The sequence below is a fragment of the Plasmodium coatneyi genome, chromosome 8 (assembly GCF_001680005.1).
Source record: "Plasmodium coatneyi strain Hackeri chromosome 8, complete sequence".
Classification (NCBI taxonomy): Eukaryota; Apicomplexa; class Aconoidasida; order Haemosporida; family Plasmodiidae; genus Plasmodium; species Plasmodium coatneyi.
The window spans coordinates 1,154,691-1,176,568 of NC_033563.1; the positions used below are offsets into that span (position 1 = coordinate 1,154,691).

At 43.8% G+C, this 21,878-nt stretch overlaps 3 protein-coding genes across 3 annotated transcripts; 2 read left to right on the forward strand and 1 right to left on the reverse strand.

Moving 5' to 3' along the window:
• Positions 1-814: 814 nt before the first annotated feature.
• Positions 815-3,203, forward strand: PCOAH_00021590 (ATP-dependent RNA helicase; the record flags this gene model as incomplete). The annotated part of the gene is made up of 2 exons (XM_020058966.1): positions 815-2,684; positions 2,857-3,203. The coding sequence occupies 2 exons, from the start codon at positions 815-817 to the stop codon at positions 3,201-3,203; spliced, it is 2,217 nt and encodes a 738-aa protein (XP_019914456.1).
• Positions 3,204-3,653: 450 nt separating this feature from the next.
• On the reverse strand, positions 3,654-9,117 carry PCOAH_00021600 (Uncharacterized protein; the record flags this gene model as incomplete). The annotated part of the gene is made up of 5 exons (XM_020058967.1): positions 3,654-3,848; positions 3,982-4,081; positions 4,204-4,292; positions 4,475-4,681; positions 4,807-9,117. 5 exons carry the CDS (start codon positions 9,115-9,117, stop codon positions 3,654-3,656), a joined length of 4,902 nt encoding a protein of 1,633 aa, XP_019914453.1.
• Positions 9,118-12,574: 3,457 nt separating this feature from the next.
• PCOAH_00021610 (Uncharacterized protein) lies at positions 12,575-20,177 on the forward strand (the record flags this gene model as incomplete). Its single annotated transcript, XM_020058968.1, has 2 exons — positions 12,575-16,838; positions 16,882-20,177. The coding sequence occupies 2 exons, from the start codon at positions 12,575-12,577 to the stop codon at positions 20,175-20,177; spliced, it is 7,560 nt and encodes a 2,519-aa protein (XP_019914334.1).
• Between the last annotated feature and the right edge of the window lie 1,701 nt (positions 20,178-21,878).

The following is a 21,878-nucleotide window of genomic DNA, read 5'->3' on the forward strand; positions in this document are numbered from 1 at the left end:
CGGATTAGTTTTGCCAATTAGGTCCTCTGAATCGGGGTTACCGTCTACTTGGGGGGGGACTGCTCGCAAAAACAGATGCGTCTCTCTCCCAGAAAATAATTTCACGTGATAGTAGGGGGTACATATGTGATGGAAGTAAATACAAAGGGGTTACCCGCAGGATACGCACAAAAAAGGTGTGGCACATCCACATAATACGGTCGGCATGCCAACCATCACAGCGCGATCTCTTGGCTGCACGCTCCTTGTTCCTACTCAATCACGCACGCATAGATTTTCATCCTCTGCTCTGCCCTGATCTCTCGTCTAGGGGTCAAACTTAACCGTCAACGTGAAGCACATCGTGTAGGTGAATCTCCAAAGAGACGCAACGCATCTTCGCCATTCTCGCTTTCACGATGAATCCATGTTGGTAATATTGTTACGCGTCAACACGAGCCAGGGGAGCATGCGCTTGTAATTCTCCCCCTCTTTTTTTTTTTTTTTTGTACATCTCCCTATGGGTGCACTGCTGCCTAAGCGACGTTTTATCTGCGGAATCGTCACCAACGCGACATGCACTTGTTGAACAGGCTTGCATGCCTGCAGTTTCCACTTACCCGTTCTGCATTTTAATCGCCAATTTTTTTTTTTTTTTTTCCCTCTCCCCCCCATCTAGTCTATTCGTGCGCCTTTTTATCTATTTTACGCGTTTATTCAGGGGTTTCTTTTATCCAATCCCTTTATTTGTTCGCTCAGTTTCTCACGCGAAGGCATACGAGAGGGAAGCGCCCCCCAACCGCCAATCTGTGACCCTTCCCGTCGTAGCAGCCCGATGAGCGGTCCGAGTGAAGATGGCTCCCCGGAGCAATGCGAGGATGCAAAGGGGGTCGAATCGGGGGACCAGGAAATGGACCCCTTGGATGAATTCATGATGGAAATAAATAAAGTGCTCGAGGAGGAGAAACAAAAGACGGAATCGCGAGAAAAGGACGCAGAAGAAGCAGCAACCAAGTCGGCGCCCAACAAGGGCAGTAATTTTACACGTATGGAGAAGGAACCCCTTAGGGGAAGCACCCCCAACTGTGTAAGAACCTACTTTGTCAGAGAAACCAAAACTCATGGGGAAAGTAAAAGTAGTCACACCTTGGATAACCATACGGAAGAGGATGGTGGTGGACACGATGATGATAGTCTGGATGACAACGACGCCACAGCAGACATTTACGAATTTTTAGAAAAAAAAAATGAAGAGTTGGCAAATGAAAAGAAGCGCGCAGAAGCCCACGGAGGAAAAGGAACCCACAACAGGAGCATGATGAGCGATGATTCTCAAGATGATGAAGATAACTTCTTCCAAAACGGAAGAGACAGCAACAGGGAAAATGAAACAATTGAAAATGATATAAACTACGATGAGGTGCAGCTGGAGCACTTTAACAAAGACATGTTTGTCACGGATGACAGCATCACAGATTTTACCTTGGAAGAAAGTGTCGAATACAAGAAAAAAAATAACATCACAACTATCGGATTCAGTGTTCCCAAACCCCTTTTTTCATTTTTGCAATTAAAAAATGTAATAGATAAGGAAGTGTTGGAAAATATGTACAATTCGTCCATAAGCATCCTGTCCCCCATTCAGAGTATTGTCATTCCTATCTTTTTAAGTGGTCGGGATTTTATAGCCAGTAGCAGAACAGGTTCAGGAAAAACCCTCTCCTTCATCATATCTTTGATTATTCACTTGGGACATTACAAACAAATTGAGAAGGAAAAAAAAGGAAAAAATTTCCACGAAAAAAGTGACCCTCCGGAAGAGGAACACACAGTGACATCCCCACCGGGGGTACCACCATCATCATTGCCTTCCAAACAAGGTAAAGGCAACGCCTCATCCCATGCGCTCATACTAACGCCGACTAGAGAATTGTGTGTGCAAATATATGACCAAATTAATAAACTCTGTTTGAACAAATTAAAATCGTGTATCCTGTTCAACGGAATAAATTACAAAAATGCATATGAGGACATTCACCGAGGAGTGGATATCATAATTGCAAATGTAAAAACGTTAATCAATTTTGTTAATAAAAAATATTTCACCCTTTACAAAATAAAGTATGTCATTTTGGACGAATTTGACCGACTTTTTTCGAGGCAGTTTGTCCACTCCGTCACATCCATACTTAGGAATATAAGGCCAGACGCGATGAAGGGATTTTTTTCCTCCACCTTTTCGGAGCAATCATGTGAACTGGCAAAGCCATACTTAAATAAAAAATTCATCATCATCAAGGTGGGCGAGAACAACATTTTAATAGATAAAAAATTTTACATCCTAGAAGACCATGCCAAGTATGACTGTTTGCTCAGTTGTGTGCATGCCTGCGCCCCAAGTGGCCAAGGATTTATTTTTTGCAACAGCAAAAAAAATGTAATGGTTTTATATGAAAAATTGAAAAGGGAAATTACCCTCAGGCACATATCGTTCGACTACATTTATGGAGACATAGACCAGACGGAGAGGCTATACAAATTAGACTGCCTGAAGAAAAAGAAAACGCAAGTGTTGATCAGCACGGACCTGATGGCACGCGGCATCGACATCATCGACTTGAACTTCGTCATCAACTATGACTGTCCCAACGACATCTTCGTCTACGTGCACAGGATAGGCAGATGTTCCCGGATGAACAACCGGGGTGAGGAGAGCAACGGGAGTGAAACAGCAGAGCAATTATGCACTTTCACCCGTTCACCACGTCACTACTTTAGTGCGTATTTTGGCGCAGCTAGCCAAAATAGTACACACACAAAAGAGCCCATTTTCACCTGAACAGCAATATTTTTTTTTTTTTTTTTTTTTTTTCGCAGGACAAGCCATAACGTTCATACAGCCATCCGAAAAAAGAATTGCCTTCCTCATTTACAGCCACTTAAATAACAAAAAGGAAAAAGTGGATCAAGAGCTGGAAGACTTTATTCGTAGGAACAACCTCCATAATGATGCCCAAATGAAAAAAGTGAAAAGAAAAATGAACGACTCCATCTTTGACGTGTCGCAGAAGAAGGTAAAACTTCCGGGGGAGAACAAATCCATGTTGACTGACTTTGCCTTTAAAAAAATGTCCCGTCCATCCAGAAGTGATGAAGAAGCTTTAAAAAATTTGAAGGTCTTTACGCCGAATGACGTTTTGACATCCTCCGATGAGGACTACTGAAAGGGGTTAGTTCGCCCCCATCATTGCAAATTCCCCAATTTGGAAAACAAGAACCGCTGCGTTGGATAGCGGCACGTGTGTGCACATAAGCATGTGCCTAACTTGCCTCTTCCACGGACCTCATTGAACAAATGGGCAAACGAAACAAGCGGGAAAGTGCTCCCCGTGTGCGCGGGTGCTTTGAAAATGCAAAGAGGGGAAAATGAAAAACAAAAAACATCTGACAAAAGGGATGGAAAACAAGTGACAAATGAGGGACAAATTTGAGCACCGCAAAGGTGCAACTTTTAGGGGCAACAAATTTTCAACATTGATCATTCGACGGGGATAAATGAGGGAACCACGCGCAGCATTCAAGCAGGCCCCAATATTCCCCTCCACGCAAAGGACTAACAAAAAAAAAAAAAACGGAGCACAAAAGAACAGCTCCCCCATTGCTGCGCTTCTGCCTCATGGAATACTATCCGTGTACTCCTTCTGCAGGTTGTTCAGCAGCTCGTTCACCTTGGTCATTTTTTTGGCTGCCTTCTCCTTCTGCTTTTTGTTTTCTTCCAGCAGTATGTACATTTCCATGTCTCTCTTTTTTATTTTCTTATTTGCGCCTTCCAGCAATTTGCTTAGCTTGGCGATTTCGTTTTTGTTCATCTACAGGGGGAGGGTCAATAGGACGCGCCGGGGGTGAAGAAGAGACCACGCAAGTATGTACGTGAATACGTGCACACATTTATGTACGTCCGCAGAACGTACATGCCGCACGCAAAAAAAAAAAAAAACTCACATTGTTATCCTCGTGCAGCTCCTTGCACCTCCTCTGTATGGCGTACACCTCCTTGTCCTTCTCCTCCACGACGTCCTTAATTTTGCATTCGTATTCGTTGCTGCGGAGGGGAAACAGGAAAAGTGGCAGCGCAGTCCGGTGTAGACTTAATCAAATCGGCAGCGTGTTTGCCAAGGGGACTTTTTTTTTTTTTCATTCTTTTTTTTTTTTTTTGCAAAGTACCAGAAGGACTCCTTAATGTTTTCAATTTCCTTGTGTGTGTATTCTATCACTTCATCCTTCACCTTCAGTTTATTTTTCAGTTCCTTGATCTGCAACGGGATTCAAAAAAGAAAAAGGAGGGTGGTAACATAGGAAGGGTTGCCTTTTCACAAAAATGCCAACCCAGAACGGTGTTATACATTTCCGCTAATTGTGCTTTTATTTTAAACACTGTATTTTAGTACACTCAAGGTTGAACGGGGTGTGCGTGCTCCGTGTGAGCGCTTCTCACCTCTTCTTCACACTTCTTATACTTGGCGTGGGCTAATTCACACTTTCGCAGGTAGTCGTCTAGCTCATTTTCGTACTTTGAAATTAAACTTTTTTTTTCACTTTTATAATCGTCCAGAAGCTTTTTGTAGTCGCGCTCGATCTTTTTAACTTCGAGCACTTTTTTCTTCACTTCTTCGTCCTTGTTGGTGAGGTCCGTTTTTAGCTTCTGCGGGGGTTAAGTGCGGGGGTGAGGGGAATCGTGTAGGTGCACTTTAATCATTCGAGCGGTTACTGCGTGCAGAGGCACAAACCAGTCACTTGCTCGTTCGTTCGCTTCTTCCCTGCACTAACCTCCACGTTGGCCGTGACGTCCTCCGTAATTTTATTCTTAACGCGGATGTTCGTGCTGAGCTCTTCGTTCTCCTTGGAAAGTCTGGTCAAACTTTCGTCCAAGTCTGTTTTGTCCTTATGCAACTTTTCGATGAGGGTCTCTTTTTCCTTGAGCTGCGCCTGAAGCGTGTCTTTCTCCTCAACCAAACTTTTTTGTTCCTGTAGAAGCTGGTTATGTGCAGATAGGGGGACGTAGTTTTCCTCCACGTCTTTTTTAATATATGCAAAAGCGTCTTTCTTTAGCTGTTCGTTTTCATTCCTCATTTTGAGGTAAGCAACTTTGATGTTTTTCAATCCTTTAATGAATTTATCCTTCTCTTCATTGTACGTTTTCATTTCTTTGATTAGGACTTCATTAACGTTTAGAAGATTTTGCGCTTTTTTTTTTAAGTCTTCATTTGTTGTTTTAACATCATCGAGTTCTTCCTTTAGGGAGTTTTTCTCTTCCTGCAGTTCGTTGTATGTGTTTTGAAAGGCTTCCTCCAACGAATGTACTTTCTGTGCGAAGTTATTTTTTTCCTTCTGCATAGATTGATTCTTTTCTCTTTCAATTTCCTCCATCTTTGTTTTATTTTTCACTTCATTCTCCTTCAACCTGGAGATGATTTTTTTATTCCTACTTTTTAACCGTTCGCATTCTTTAATGAATTTATTTTTTTCCTTGCTCAGATTTTGTATGACTTCCTTTTCCTTGCAGTAGAGTGTGTTTTGCTCTTCCAGTTTGTCTTCCAGGTCTTTGATGTGTTCTTTCAGCTTCTGTACTTCCTTCCCACTTTTGGAGGTCATTTCGTCCAGCATTTCTTTCACTTTTCCATTTTCGTTCATGTAGTCTTCCATCTTGCGCTTCATCTCATGTAGCTCATTTTGCAAGGCGTCTTTTTCGCCCTGCTGGGTCAGACATTTTCCCTCAATTTGATCCTTTTCCAATACCAACTTTGAGTGTTTCTCCTCCAATTTGGAAAACTCCTCCCTCAGTTTGGTTACTTCTTCCTTCAGTTTGACTAACTCCACCTCCTGTTCGTTTTTTTCCCTTTGGAGATTTCCTATCTGATCGTTAATTTTCCCATTTTCTGCACTGAGAATGTTGCACTGCTCCTGCATTTGTGCCTTCTCATTTAGGAGCACGTCTATCTCCTTTTTCATTTTTTCATTCTCCATGCTTAACTCCTTCTGGCTTTGGACCAATTCTACCTTGCCGTTCATAATATTTTTTTCGTTCTGCAGCAGACTTTCCACTTTGTAATGCAACTCCTTGTTTTCCCTCCCTAGTTGTTCCACTTGATTAATCAGATCGTTGTTTTTTTTTTTCTCTTTTTGATAATTGTTCTCTACTTCTTTCCACTTCTCCTCGTCTACCTCCCTTTCGTGCATGACTTTCTTCATTTTGTTTTCCATTTTGTTTAGCTGATCGGTGTAGCTCCTCACATCCCCTTCAAGTGTTTTAATTTTACTGTCCTTTTCAGTGATGAGGTCTTGTTGCGTTTTTAATTTCGCCTTCACATGTTCCACTCGCTCGATATTCTGCCTTAACATATCATCGATGTCATTTTTGTACTGCTTCAAAATGGTCTCATTAAAGGTGACGATTTTCTCCTTCTCCTTTATGATCTCTTTTAACATGTAAATTTCGGAGTCCTTCTTTTTTAGGAAAAGGACATATTCGTTCATTTTGTTCTCAAATTGGATCTTACTCATGGCAAATTGCTCGTTCATATATTTTACTACTTTCTCAAATCTTGTCAACTTTTTTTCTTTGCTGGTACATGTGTCCTTTAACTTTTTCAGGTCCATTATCATGTGGTCGATTTTCTTTTCGTACTCCCTAATTAGTGTTAATTTTGTTTTATATTTTTCCTTGTTTTTGTGAAATGTCTTTTCCATTTTTTTGTATCTAACCATTTCTCTTTGTAGGCTTTTCACTTCCCGTTTGAGTTGGACGTTCCTTTCGGAGAGCAGCTCCACGTGGACAGGATGCTCTTCGATCGTTCCCTCGATCGTCAATTCACCGGGGGGACCCCTCTTACGTGCCCTTGGGTGAGGAAACTCCTTTGGTGTGTTCGACTTGGACCATTCGTCTGGAGTACCCGCATTGTTCACATCATCTGCATCCACAGCGTCGTCTTCATCAACTTCTACATCTTCTTTTTCTGCTTCCCCCTTTGACCCTTTCGCACAACCAGCTTCGTCCATTTCGAAGCTGCTCGACGAGTCCTTCCTTCGCTGCGCCGTTTCACCTCCCACCTCTTCATCGCTCTGAGTGACCTCCTGCCGAAGCAGACTCTTCAAGTTGTGCAATTTGCTCAGGTAGTGATCAAACTCCAAATGGTTCTCATCCTCCCCATTACTGTCATTGGAGTTTATTATGTTCTTCACTTCTTCGGAGAGGTCTCCATATGGGGGGTTCCCCACGATGCCCTTCGTGTTCTCCACCTGGTTCTGAAAGTTAGGACTCGTCCAAGTGCCTTCATTCTGAGTTGCACCGTTGTGCTTATCCCCCCCTTTATTGTTCAAGTTATCGATATTTTGCTTGAGTAAAATTTTCCTTCTTATTTTCTCCTCCCGTTCGACTTCATCTTTGCCAGATGGAACACCCGTCTCGGTGGAGCTGTTACATTCGTTAAATACAACTCCATCCTGATTGTTCTTTTTTTCATTTTCGGTGGATTCCATTTTTGCCGTCTCTACGATCGGTTCGCAATTTTCGTCTGCAGGGACTTCCCCCACGGGGGTGTCCACAAAGATGGGATTACTCTCCCCGTCGTCACCGCTGATCCGTTCTCCGCTACTGGGATGGTCCTCACTACTCACCCGTTGTCCATTACTGGGAACGCTCCTATCATGGCCGTCAAAATGCTCAGAATAGGTTTTTCCTTTTTTTCCATTCCTTTTTTTTTTCTTCCTTTTTTTAACTTTATTTGGAGTGTTCCTCTTGTCCTCTGCGTCCTCCCCATCAACCGCGTTAGACATGCGCTTGTCATCATGTGGCATTTCACTGGCAACGTCATTTGTGCAACCTGTTTCTTCTTCCCCCCCTACTTCCCCCTCCTGCGGATTATCAGTGGGTTCCTCATCCTTACTATGGTGACTTTCGTTTTTCCCCTCCTCATCAACATCGCTTAGAGAGAAGTTGTACCTCCTGTACTTCTCCTTTATCTTTTGCAGGTCTAGGTACTCACGCTCGTTGCTGTCATTAGGGGCATCTCCCTCCGCAACAGAGGCAGACACTTCACCGTTCATAGCACCCCCCCCAGTAGGGTCGTTAAAAACATATTCGCTCTCCAAAAAAGGAGCGTTCCTCTCCTGAACAAACGGGTCCATTACACTCTTCCCCGTTTCTTCACCCTCCACGTCATCATCAAATGGTTCATAAATTGCATCATTATCGAAATTGCCTGTATCGTCAAAATTATAATTTTTTAAATTCTGCAACACATCTAGTATGTTTTTTATTTCGTCGTCGTCTTCGCTGTCTGGTTGTTTATCGTTCTGTTCGGGAGGGTTCATTCGTCCCACTCCCTCCTCCTGGTCACTCGATACAAAATGGGAGCCGCGTGGGCAGTTCGAAGTGTTGTTTCCGGTGTTTTGGGTACTGTTCGAGTCGGCACCTGCCAAAGCAGCGTCGACCCAATTGTCATCCTCCAACCCTCCATCCATGCAATTTGCACGTGCAGCGTACACAGAATATGCGGCGTCACCACCACTGTATTGGCGATGTTGTTCGGTTCTTCCCTCCAGGGGTACCTCCTCACAGAAGCTGACACCCATGTGCACAATTTCGTCCTCCTCCCCAATTGAGCTGTGCATCCGATCAGCCTCTCTTGTGATGCCTCCCCGTCTTTGCCTCTGATATGCAGTCTCAGGTAGCGGACTGGAAGAACGAATCATCCCTTCACTCTCCTCCTTCACCGGATCTGATTCGTCATTCACATCTATGTTGTTCAGGTAACTTTCTCCTTCATCAGTTCTCAGTTTGGAATGACTAAACGGTGGATCGTCCACATTGCTATTCCATTGTGGAGCTTCAAAAGGGTTCGTCCCTCTGCCATTGGCATTGGAGTGGGTTTCGGTCCTACAGCTGGAATCGTCAACAATACTGGCTGCTTCACTAAGCATGCTGGCTTCATCAGCAGCGGTAGTAGTTGCATTTTCCTGTTTATCACTTAGGTAACATAACCGCGCCCCTTTTTTTTTTGCTTCATCAGCTGGCTTACACAAACCCTTCCCCCTCCTGCTCTCCTTAATTTTATACACACACCCAATTCTTCTCTCCATTTTGTTGTGAGCAGTTTGCCTTACCGGGTAGGTTTACATTAGTGTAGCTCCCATGTTAGTTTTCTTTCGCCATAGCAGGTGCTACAACTGTTTGAACACTCACTGGACGAAGCGACACCGACGGGCAGGGGGCCCCTTCCGATTGGACAATTTCACGCAAGTGCAACCACAACTGCAGTTATTCTTGTCCACTCGTGGGGAAATCCTTTCCTGTGTTCGCGTTTCGTCCAGGCTGCCTCGTTCAGATTTATTTCTCCCCTTCCTCACACCTCACCAACGGACAAAATTTGTTCAGTCCCTTGGGCTGCGAAAAGGCCTTTGGACTGCGCCCTTCGCTCAAAATGGCGCTGCCTTGAATGAGCAGGGGCAATGTGCACAATAAAAAAAAAGGCATACATAAACAGGCACACACGTATACACATATATATGCATATGCGTACACATGCAAGAGAACACATCGCCGCTTGGCACAAAAAACGCGCTAGGGATAAAACGAAAAAAAAAGAAAAAGGAATTATCTTCCTGTGGGAAGCTTTCCTCTTCTCGGGAGAATCGAATAATACGTACATTTCCAACTTGCACTTTTTTTTTTTTTTTTTTTTTTTTTTTTTTTTTCCTGCGTTTATAATTTGAAAGGTCGTTTTATGCAATTAGGGAATGGACCATTTAACCATTCTGGCTTTTTATTGTATGCTTATTTTGTTATTTTATTTTATTTTATTTTTTTTTTTTTTTGTGCACATTTTACTACGATAAGGTCCCTGCATTTGTGTGTGTTACAAAATTGTTTTTACTTGCCAGGTGAGGGAAAATTGCGGAAAATGGAAGGAACTTTTCTCCCCACGTGGCAGAGAGGAGAACGCAAACCATGTTAAGTGCGCTCCTCATATGATCTGATGTAACGGAATTTATCATAACTGTGTTCAGTTTATCTTAGTTTAGCTTAATTTTTTTTTTTTTTTTTTACACATGGGGAATGTTAAGTCACCAGTTCATGTAAGCCAGGAGAAAACAGCCGCAGCGCAACTCCAATGGGGCGACTCGAAAAAGTTTTCTCACTTGAATGGATTAGACAACTGGTTTATCAAAGGGGGAACAAGAGAGGGAAAAAAAAAAATTATTCACATAGGTGCAAATGTAGTCCCAATTTTGTGACCTCCATTTTGCCACCAATTTGTTCGTCCCAAATGGGGGGAAAACGACGAGGGGGGTCTCCACCAGAAGGGGCGATAAAATATAGTATAATACAGCACATCTGCGCATGTCTGCAGGAAAAGTGTTGTCACTGCTTCTCATTTAGGAGCTGCATGTTAGCCTTCACAAGGCGGGTGCATCGTTTCCAGCGCCCAGCATAAAAGTGTAGTTTCCGGTTGGATAAAAAATGAGGGCTTCCTACGTAAGCACGTACGTAAGTACCTTCACGGACGGTTACAACAGACCCCGTTACAACAATGACGGTTACTATTTCGTGATGGACTTCCACCTTTGGGGGGATTCCACAACGGCATGCAGCTCACGCGCTTATTCCTTGGGGGAGGGGAAAATACCACCATAAGGTATAACACGCACATGTACATGTAACGGTCTATACGTACATTTGTGTACATCTCCCCCCCGTCTACTACGAATTAGGTCTACATTTGTCCGTTGCCCATTCGAAGGCTGTCTATTTTAAAAATTCGCTTCTCTCCCCTCACTACTTATCCAATATGTTGCGGCGGCATTATTTGGTTTAAAGATAAGGATAAGAAAAAAAGCAGTTCCCACATTTGGTTCCACATGTTGGCATGTTGCAACGTGGAACGATATATGACAGTGTGTTCCTTCCTGTGCGCGCATGTGCGTATTCGCACTGGCGGAGGTGCGCCAAACGGGGGACGCCAACCGATCATCTCACTCGCGCAGAATAGTACAAAAGTTGTTACTATCGCGAAGGTGGTGGAAGAAGGATGATACACCCATGCATGTCGTTCATGCGAATGACGAAGCGTGTCTGCTTTATTCCCACCATCGCATCCGTTCCGACGTGGGGGAAAAGTGAACATGCTTAAGACGACCGTACGGTGAGAAACCCAGTGAAGCAATTTTATGTGGTCCACATGTCACTTAGCGTAATCCAGAGCAAAGCGGTGTACGCAAAAAAAAGAAAAGGAAGATGAAGCAGAAGAATGAGAAGAAGAAAAAAAAAAACAATAGAGTGGAATGACAAAACGAAGTCACCTCACCGAAGGGGAAAAAAAAAGAAAAATGCATACTTGTCCGGAAGGAACAAAATCTCGCATACATTTATTATCTATGCGTTATGTCACAATTTTACGTGTTATTATAGAAGTATTATTTGCCTGTGACGAGATACATGTTTTCCGCGCCGCCTCGCGCATTCTCCAAAAATGATGCGAAAAAAAGGAAATGAAAAAAAAAAAAAAAAAAAAAAAAAAAATTGCAATGGTCATAATAATTGCAATTGCAATGACATTGTGGCGCCCCAACAAATTGAAGAAAAGAATATGACCACAGTACTTCAATTTTCGTTGAAGGAATTGTCATTGACCCCCCGTGATGGGAAGATAAAACATGTGAAACATTCATTTGCGTAGAACTGCGCGAGGTTACCATTTCGCCTACATTTGGGGATGGCCTCCCGTGGCATATGCAAAAAAAAAAAAAGGGGAGTATACCTACGTGCGTGTCGTGCATGTAAGCATACATTGGAGGGGGGCCCCCGCACTATACGTACAGGCGCAGCAGTGCATGCTGACGTCCATATGATTATGCATTCGCACAATCGTACGACTGCACTACCACACGCAGAAGTGCGCGTTCCGTAAAGGGGAACTATGGCAGCACAGAAACACTACCCTGTAGCGTGAGCCTCCTCTACCACCCGCAACCACTGAGAGGGCGCAGCACCATCTTTACCAAGCGGTCTGCCAAATACGTAAACCAATATTATCGTGAAGAAAAATAAATGGCCGTGTGTATATGGTAGTAGTATTCGCTGCACAGTCCGAGCAATGTCGTGACAAATAGGACCGCATAAGCATGGGCAGGTAATCTACACGTTCGCGTACCTACATGCATATGTATTATTTCCCTGTACTAACTGGAATTGATGACAAATGAGGAGATCGCTGAATTGGGCGAAACGAACCGATGACACGTCTGCGAGCTTCACTCCTGTTAATGATGAAAACGACAGCGAGGCAAGCAGCACACGTGCCAGAAATCTTCGAAAAAAAAAAAAAAGAAATTAACCAAGAAAGCAACAAATTTAGCAAGCAATCGAAGGACGGAAGGCCAATTAGGAATATCCTAACAAAGTGCGGAAGAACCAAACGCAGGCTATGTCACTACTGAGGAGAAACCAAATCGTGGTAACAAGTTGGCTCACCAGCAGGGGCATACATGTGTGCACACTGGCGAGCCAACCGTGCCTGTCACAGACCCTCCATTCAACATGCTGCGAAGAAAGGAAAACATGGATTCGGGTAAAGACAAAACGAATCCAATGAGGGATGTGAATTTTAAACGGCAGAAATTAACTGATGGGGAAGACTTCTGTGCCTCTGCAACGCTGCGGCAAGCTCATGACAACAGCCGTAGTGGGGAATGTTTACGTAAAAATGGACACGCCAAGGGAAGCAGGCGCTCCAGTGGAAGTAGTGAAAGGGAAGACTGCTTTCGGGGGAATCGCACAAATCTGTGCAACAACGTGGTGAAGACAAAAATGGAAAGCACCACTTCGGTGAACACTAAAATGAAGAGCATCGCACGGGGGGGTAACCACCCCATTGATTACCAAAATGGTTACCCCAACAGTGCACACACGCTTGAGCAGGAATCGGACATGGTAATGGGAAAATACGTGTGGAAGGCAAACAACGCCAGCAACCCTGAACCCCCCACCATGAACCGCAACCACGTCAGTGATACGTACAAGGCTCTCATAAACATTTGTTTGAGCGAAATTAAAAAAAGTGCCAACCCGGAAGATGTGGACGATGTGTATAGGGTCCTTAAAAACAAGGACCTCATATTTGATGATGACAAAATGGGCCGTAACGAAATTGTGAAGAAGAAGGAACAGTTTCCCCGTGGGAGCAGCTCCTCCAGTGGGTCAAAATCGTCACCCCGTACACATGCAAAACGTTGGGATAACACTGAATGTGTCGACAAGGGTGAGAGAGTGCCCAACTACCAAGTAAATAGCAGGAAGAACAAACGGAGCAATAGCGGGAGAAGTGCTGCCCTGATGAACTACCATGGGGAAGGCACCAAGGGGGATGACAACCAGTGGAGTGATGACGAAGAGGAGGGTGTCCAATATGACCAGTCCGGCGTCAAACATGTTGCACTGCTGGGTGGTAGTACACATGAAGGGGCTGAATTGGACGAACATGATGTAGCTGGTTGCGCGAAGAAGAAGCTCAAAACGGACATGGACAGAAGCATCACCACAGTTAAACGCACCAATCGATATGGATTTAGAGGAACCCCCCTGGTGAGAGCCACCACTAGGGAAAAAATCGAATCGGACATGTACAACATTTTCAAGGGGGTTATCAACATGCTCACATGCAAATACCCGGAGCATAATATAAAGGAGTTCTTCTTCAGCAGTCAGGACAGACTGAAAGAAGAATATGAAAGCAACAAAAGTAAGTCTATACAAATAACTCGGTACGAGTCGAACAGGTGTAATAACATCTACACGAAAATCAAGCAGGAACTCTTCTACATTACAAGGAACACTAAACTAAGAAACCACATAACTAACACAAGGTATATGTTTGAAATTTACAATTATTGTGTGAAGAATATTAAGAGAAATATAACTGTCCTTTCTCATTTTATCCCAAACAAGAAGGACTACAAGTTCATTACAAAAATGAGGTTTAACAACAACTGCGAGAATGTAATAACCTCTGGAAAGGATGGCTACATAAAAATCTTCCATGCCATGACGGGGAATTTAATCCTCTGCATTAAGGCGCATAGAAATGCCATCACCGATTTTGACGTTCACCGATCGGATAAGTATATACTCTCCTGTGATGAAAAAGGGGTCGTCAAATTTTGGCTGATTGATAAGCACAAATTTAAGACGCTCTTCACGTATAGAAGAACCTTTCTAATGAAGAAGGTGCAGTTCTTTTATCACGAAAAAGGAAACAACCAAAATTCAAATGGAAGAAGTGATACCTACAAAACGTATGCCGTCTGCTCCACCAACTCCTACTTCTTCATCATCACATTCGATGACCTCAGTAATGACTCCCATTTGTTGTACTCCATGGATATGAATCTCGGATCCGTTAAATTTTTCCCCTACATTCAATTTGCCTATTCGCTAAGTTATAACGTGTCCCCCTATATGTACAACTCTTTGATCCTGTCCAATGGACCCATAAAAGGGTTAAAGAATTGTTACCTCATGTTTATTAACACGTCTAATCAGTGCGTCGACAAGTACTGTGAGAAGAATGATTTTTCTAACACGACGAATTATAAGAGGAGGAAGAAAAAACTCATGTTTCTTCTACTTACGTCGAAACCGTACTACGATGAGGAGGAACGATGTGACGATCTGCTCAGCATCACCCCGAATGACGTGAACATAATAAAATATGTGAACAAAATTGATGAGAGCAAGTACAAGTCTTCCCAGACGGATGACGTTATCGAGTTAACCGACAAAGGAGAGAAAAAAAAACAAAAAATGAGTGAAGAAGATCTTTCCTACGCTAAAATTTTCCACTGCTTTGAGATCAACATTTTGCAAGATAATGCCAAGAAGGATATCGGATTTTCCCTCTTCAAACGGTTCGAAGATTTTAACGAGGAAATTGTTCGCTTCGCCTTCTCCAACCGATCTGCTGACTTCCTCACTGTGCAGTTCAGCGGTTCTATATTTCTGTGGCACTTCCAGAGCTACCTCGACGAACAGGCACTTGCCAGGGGAGGTAGGAATTCTACCCACCGTAAAAGTGCTAACAATGGTAGACGTAACAAAATCAACGTTTGCTGCTTCTACACGTCGCTTTACGTCGAATTTTTCCTCGAGTCTTTAGCCCTCAACGAGAGCAACAAGGCCAAAGGGGGGAGAACCGACCTGGGGGGCTCCCAGGGTAGGGGCGATGACGCACGGAAGCCAACCGATAAGATAAATCCCAAGGGTAACGGAAACAACAATGGAACAAACGACGTGAATGATGAAAACGAGTACGATAATTTGTTTGTTATATCTTCTACGTCCTGTTCGTCGTATTGCTACTCCTCCAGTGGGAAGGAAAACGTGCCAAGGGTCAACAGGGAGAAGGAGCTGAAGAAGAAGCGACTCCTTAAGGCGCAGCGGGAGCTTAACCTTGGAGGGAGTGCAGCACTGGGTAGGAAGGTCCCCGATGAGAAGGATAAATCAGGAGCAGCCAATAATGTAACCGATGGGGCCACCAGCACGATCGGCGTAGACCCAGTTGAAACGAACAACGGCAGCGTCATCATGGAGAGCGTCGTCCACAGTAGTGGTAGCGGTAGTGCCAGTGGGAGGAGGAAGACAAATCAAAATAATAGACTCGACACGAACCGCTTCACAACGAACCGCCTTCACACCAACCAGGCCACCGAAAAAAGCAGCACACAGTGTGTATACAATGAGAAGGCAAACAACAAGCCAAAAATGAGAGCCAAAAAGTTAAACTACAAAATTAGTAACGTCTCCTTTAACATGTCTGACGAGTATCTCATCGTGGCTGACGGCATAACGAACAAATCCAACTCTTCCAAGGAAGATACCTTTGCGGTGACCATGAAGACCAACTTGTCTATATTCTGCTTAAGAACCTACGAAGAAATAAAAAACTTCGACCTAAAAAAATGCAACAGCTATGTCAGTTTTATCAAGCCAAATCCCTTCTTCACAGATGTAGTTCTCTTTGCCTGTTTTAGAAAATACATTTATTTGTTAAATGTTCAGAAGAAGAAAATCATAAAAAAGTATTCTTACGATAGTGAGTTGAAAAACCTAAGTGCGGAGTGGAGTCAAAATGGCTACCTATTCATCGTCTCCCACAATTATGGCTACTTTTCCATTTTTACACTGAACAGAAATGCCTCCTACAAGTTAACCCTATCTGATCAAATCACTTCGTACCAACTTTGCTCCTTCAACGAACCCAGCCTTAATGAGGTGACAGACAATTACGATAATATGAATTCCCTGCCTGACGTTTTTATGTATGATTCTTTTGACGCAAATAATGTGGAGGACGCTGTGGACGTTGTGAGATTTAACAATGGTGCGGCAGGTGTAACTGCTCCAAGGGGGTTCCTATTCCCGGAGGGGATAAACAATTCGCCCAGTTTTCACACCGCTTTGGAAGTCGCAGGGGTAGGTGGAAGCTTCAGCAACAATTGGAGCGGAGCCACCGTCATTGGTGTCACTACAAGGAGCGGACCTACCACCAGGAATGGACCCACGACGAGGAGTGCAACAAACACCAGAAGAAATGGAACCACTAGGAGGAATGGACCTACTACGAGAAATGGAACCGCTTCACGCAACGGCGCCGATAGAAGCGAAGGGAGAAGAACCACCCGGAGAAGCAACCGAATCATAGAGGACAGCTCGGAACTCTCCTGCTCGGCCAACTCGATTTACACGCTCTACACGGACAGCAACTCGAAGAACTCCAAAAATTCGGCACAAAATGGGGAAAAAGCAAGTGATTCAAAGAAGAAAAAAAAAAAAAAAAAAAAAAAACAAAGACGCGTCCGATGAAGGGAGCGAGAAGAGCCCCAATGATGAAGTGAAAATCATCGACAAAGACAGCTTCCAAGGAAGGGAAGACAAGCACGTTATCAATTTAGAAAACATCCCCTCTAACAAGGACGAAGTGATTAATGTAGAGGATGTGCACCGAGAGTGCATTAAAAATAATTCCACCCGGAAAAAGGAAGTCATTAACCTTGATAGCGTCCTGAATGACAACTACTCCTACGCGTTTAGGAGTAAAAGGACGGCAAGGAACAGATCCACCGGGTTGAATGTGGGAACCAGGTCAAGTGCAGCCAACACGGAAAATGCGCCTAGGAGGAAGAGGCTTCATATAGCTAGAAAGGAAGATACACAAAATTTAAGTAGTAACTCGAATGACCACACCAGTGGAAGTGACAGCGGAAGGGATGCTATTTCAGGAGGAAGTTCCAATGGGGAACACACATACCGTGCTAGGAAGAACCCTTTCCTACCAATGAAAAAGCGAAACAGAAATGTGGCATCCTCAAATTATAAATCCAAAATAGATAAACACGATGAGTGCTTGTTAACTGGAGGTTCCCACGCAAGGGAAGGATCACAATACCCCTACGACGTCAGCATTAGCAAATTGAAGGAATTCTTCAATGGAGACAAACGGAAGGAAAACGAACAGTTCGTGAAAAGGGATCGGTACATGAGTGATTGGGACACTGATTTCGAAAAATGTAGTTCCATTAATTTTTTTAGTGACAATTCAAATTATGGCAGTTATTCTGATGATCTGTTTGTGGACACATCGGAAGGGGCCAGGATTGGTTCCCTCCATAGTGGGCACCACAGACCATTCGAGTCGGACCTACATGGGGACGTAAAGCATGTTAGTAGGGGAGGCAACCCAGATGATCCCCCCGATGGTGAATCGCGGAAGGGAAGGTGGAGGGCACATTGTTCAAGCAGCATGTGGTCATTCAAGCGGGGCGCCAAGGGGGGAAGGCACCCCTGGAGTAGTAGCGTCAGTAGTACCACCCCCGATGGTGGTAGTAGCCAGGAGGACGATTATGATAACCACTACGATGGATGGCCAGGCGAACCTGATCCAGGTGACAGCGGAATGGCTCCCAAGCGTACCCCCCGCCGAAAGAACAAACTGCGAAAGGAAGGAAGCAACCCCTGCCTGCTAAACTTCACAAACGAAAACATTCTGGTGGACAAGAAATTTAAGATATACGAACAGCACCTGCAACCGCTGCTTCCAAAGTTTTCTAGCTTCAATTGTAATAAGAGCTACCTGGATAGGATTGGGACTTCCCCGGTGGATCCCATATGCGTGCAGCTGAATTACTTGGCCCAGATGTGCCGCAGATTGAAGAGGGAGAACAGCATAAATCTAAAGTCCCTTCTTACGTTTGACCTTCTGTACAAGGCGTTAATTAATTATGGAGGAAGTGGCGGTGCACACAGTACGTGCGGTGCTGCCCCCACGTGGGATCACAATAAATGGTTCAGCAACAGAGGGGCAAACCAAACCCACGGTAGTACCTTCGCAGAGTTGATGGGCGAGTATAGAAGCAGCTCAGTTAGTGATGGACACCATTGCGGAGTCGATATGGAAGAGCGTCTTACCCACCAAGCAGCCAACGCGAAGAAACACTTCCAGGTGGTAAATAGCTTGGGGGAGGAGGAACTCCTACCCAGGATGCCCACCCATAGGAAGAATGAGAAAAGTGAGGCATTCCTCCGGCTATTGCGGGGTTGCGCGAGGGATAAAGTCGGAAATGCATTCAGCAGTAACACCTATAGTGGTGGAAGGAACATGGAGGACCCCCCCTCCGAACCGGACAAAGATCCCTCAGTTAAGCAGAACCCCTTCGGTGCATCGCTCAGCAAATGCATAGAAACATTCAAGCGGAAAAGCACCCTTGGGGATAAGTACAAGATGTGCTATGTGAACGCCATGCGGGTCGGTCGATCGTACAAACGGTTCATAAGTGTCAGTTCAATCTGTGACAGTAGCAGAGAAGGGAAAAGGACCCCCGCAAGGAACCCATTCGCAAATCAGATGAATGAAATGAGCCAATCGCTGCTCTACCAAGTGTTGAAAAAGTTCCCCTGCAGAGAAGAAGAAGATATAGATGCATTTATCTATTATAAGAAGAAATCCTACGCAGAAAAAAACATTAAAGAGGTTCTTCAGTCGTACTTGACGCACTACACTAACGTGGACAGAAACATGAGACAGTATGACCATAGACTGTTCATCTACACAAACGACAACAGAATGCTTTTTATGAATTCCCACACGATGAAATTACTGAAAGTGTTAGAAGAGAATTATTGCAAAAGCTTAATTAGAGAAAGCTTCAACCTCATGAATAATTGCCAGTTGAAGGGAAGAAACTGCATTATTAAAAATATCGATGGGATCACCAACTGTAGCTTCCTGAACCCATATTCTTTGTATCTAAGGTCCACTGGAAATTATGATTTCATAAGCTCAAGAAATGTGCAAAATTCTCTACTCTCCAGTTACGCTAGGTACAATGAATTATTTGCCATGTTCAGAGGTAGTATGCAAGTGAACAACAATCTAGGTAGTGCAGTTAGTTCACGCAACATTGCCAATGGGGTTAACGATGCTAGTTTTGGTAACGTTACCAATACGAATAGCACGATCAACGTTACGAACTTTTTATTAAACTACGAAAACGTTTTAAGCTCAGGAAGGAATACAGACATAGCTGTGATAAGTGAACATTCCTCAGTTTTTACAAGTGATCAATCAGCCAATTTTTTCTCAGAAGATGAAGAAGACGATGATGACGACTATGACGATGACGATTATGTGAATGACGATTATGACTTTGGTTACCATCCCGCTTCGACTTCCTATTCCAGAAGGAACAACAGAAGGAACACACGCAGGGCAAATAATACCAGAACTCCAAAAAGAACCACCAACAACAGTAGACGTTCAAACAGAACACGCAACAATAATAATAACACTCCTAGAAGGACCTCCGCTAGGAATAAAAAAAATAATGAAAAGAAAAATTACAATTGCGATGTGGTCACCCACGTCAATGTAAGAAAAAGCGACCGCCTACGGAATAAGGAGATTAGCAGACGGGAGAACAACGCTGGGGGAGGGAGCATCAACAATGGGGATGATGATTCGCTCAACAACCATGGGGATGACTTTTTCAATAACGGAAGCAGCAGCAGGCAACTCAGGAACAACACGTCCAACTATTCCAGAAGCCGGTACAACACCAGGTCGTCCAACATAAACCGGGACTTTACCTGACCCATCCCACCAAGTGTACAGGCGCGTTTTAAGTGGTCATTGCGAAACACGTTGCTTCTTTTTCTTTTCGGAGAAACTTCATTTCATGTAGCCTTTTTTTGCCAACGCCTACCTTCGAGTTCCTTAAAAAGTTCATTTTTGTTTCCACCATTTTTACACAAACTTTGTTTCACTTTTTAGTATAATTTGTCGAGTTTGAGAAAGCCAGGCGGTTCCTTCCATTTGTGTGCCAACGGAGGTTTATGTGTGTGTGTGTTTTTTTTTTTTTTTTTTTTTTTTTTTTTTTCATGCCGCAATTCCCCCCGTACATGTCCATACACAGGCGCGATGTTGCACGTCAACGGTCTGTGCCCGCTTGATTTCACCGTATACATTTTTACCTACAATGAAGGGTGATCAAATTAAATGCCCCCATTTCGCGCAAAAATTGTGCACAGGTCTTCCATGATACGTGGCTCTGTGTTCTACCTGTTGCCGCTAAATAACCCAGTGATGACCCACATTGTTTTCTTCATTTGTGCTTTATTATGTTTCAAGTATGCGTCCTACACGCGCACATGCATGTGTGACCACTTGAGCTTTTATCGCCCTGCATATTCAGCCTTTTTAACCTAATCCACATTCTTACTTCGCCTTTTCTTGGCGCCTTTTTCTTCCTCTTTTTTTTTTTTTTTTTTTTTTTTTTGTTGATGAAGATGAACCAACCACATTCACCGCTTTAAGTATCGAGTAAGCACGCCTTACGCGAATTGCAAATCGTAATAGGTCTGTGTCTGTAGGGGTAGCGCACTTCCATAGGCCCCGTTGTGGAGTTCCCCAAAAGGGGAGAATATCCCACTTCTGCTCCACACATTTTAGCCACCCTTTTTTCGAGACAACGCCATTCACCCATTTAGGGTTCCATCAGGGTGCAGAGTTGCTCCCTCAAATGCATCCACAAGAAAAAAAAAAAAATAACGCAACTCAGTCAAAGCCGTTAAGGTGGTATAGTACCTTGGTATTCCACTGCCCAAATGGCCCTAACCAAGTGGCAATTCCTTTTCTTTCCTCAATCCTCTCACCACCACCTTTTTCTCGCGCATCAAGTCAAGCATGCAGATTTATGAAAAATTAATATGTTTTTTTTTTTTTTTACAAAAATGTAAGGGATAAGCACTGTTCAAGGGACTCTCCTTTTCTGCTCCTCATTCCACTGCATAATTTATTTAAAAGGGTAAGCGACCAGTGGTGACACTCGCTTGACGCGCAAAATAATGTATACGAACAAGTAGTGAACAATTGCTATTCCCCCCTTGGGAACGGGTGCGCCTTATTCTGTGCACTCAAGAATCATCCACTGGAGGGTCGAGCAGCACGAACACGACCTGTGCAAGCCGACGCGAATTTTCCGCATGCTTAACTTCGACGTTAATATAACGCATGAAAAAATAAAACTGCAAAGTTCCAACTGTGGGGAATTAGTTCCCATGAAGGGATACAAAAAAAAAAACATGGGAAAAGAAATGAATGAGTAGCAAGGGAAAACACGCGGAAGCTACGCAAAAAGTGAACAGATAAATTTTTAGTGCAAACTCTTTCGTGTTATTGGGTCTTTGCATGTACTATACATACGTAACAGTGCAACACTGTGAGTATTTTTCTTTTTTTTCTCCTCTTTGGTATGCCTCCTATTAGTAGCCACAAATGCTCTCCTCCCGTTTG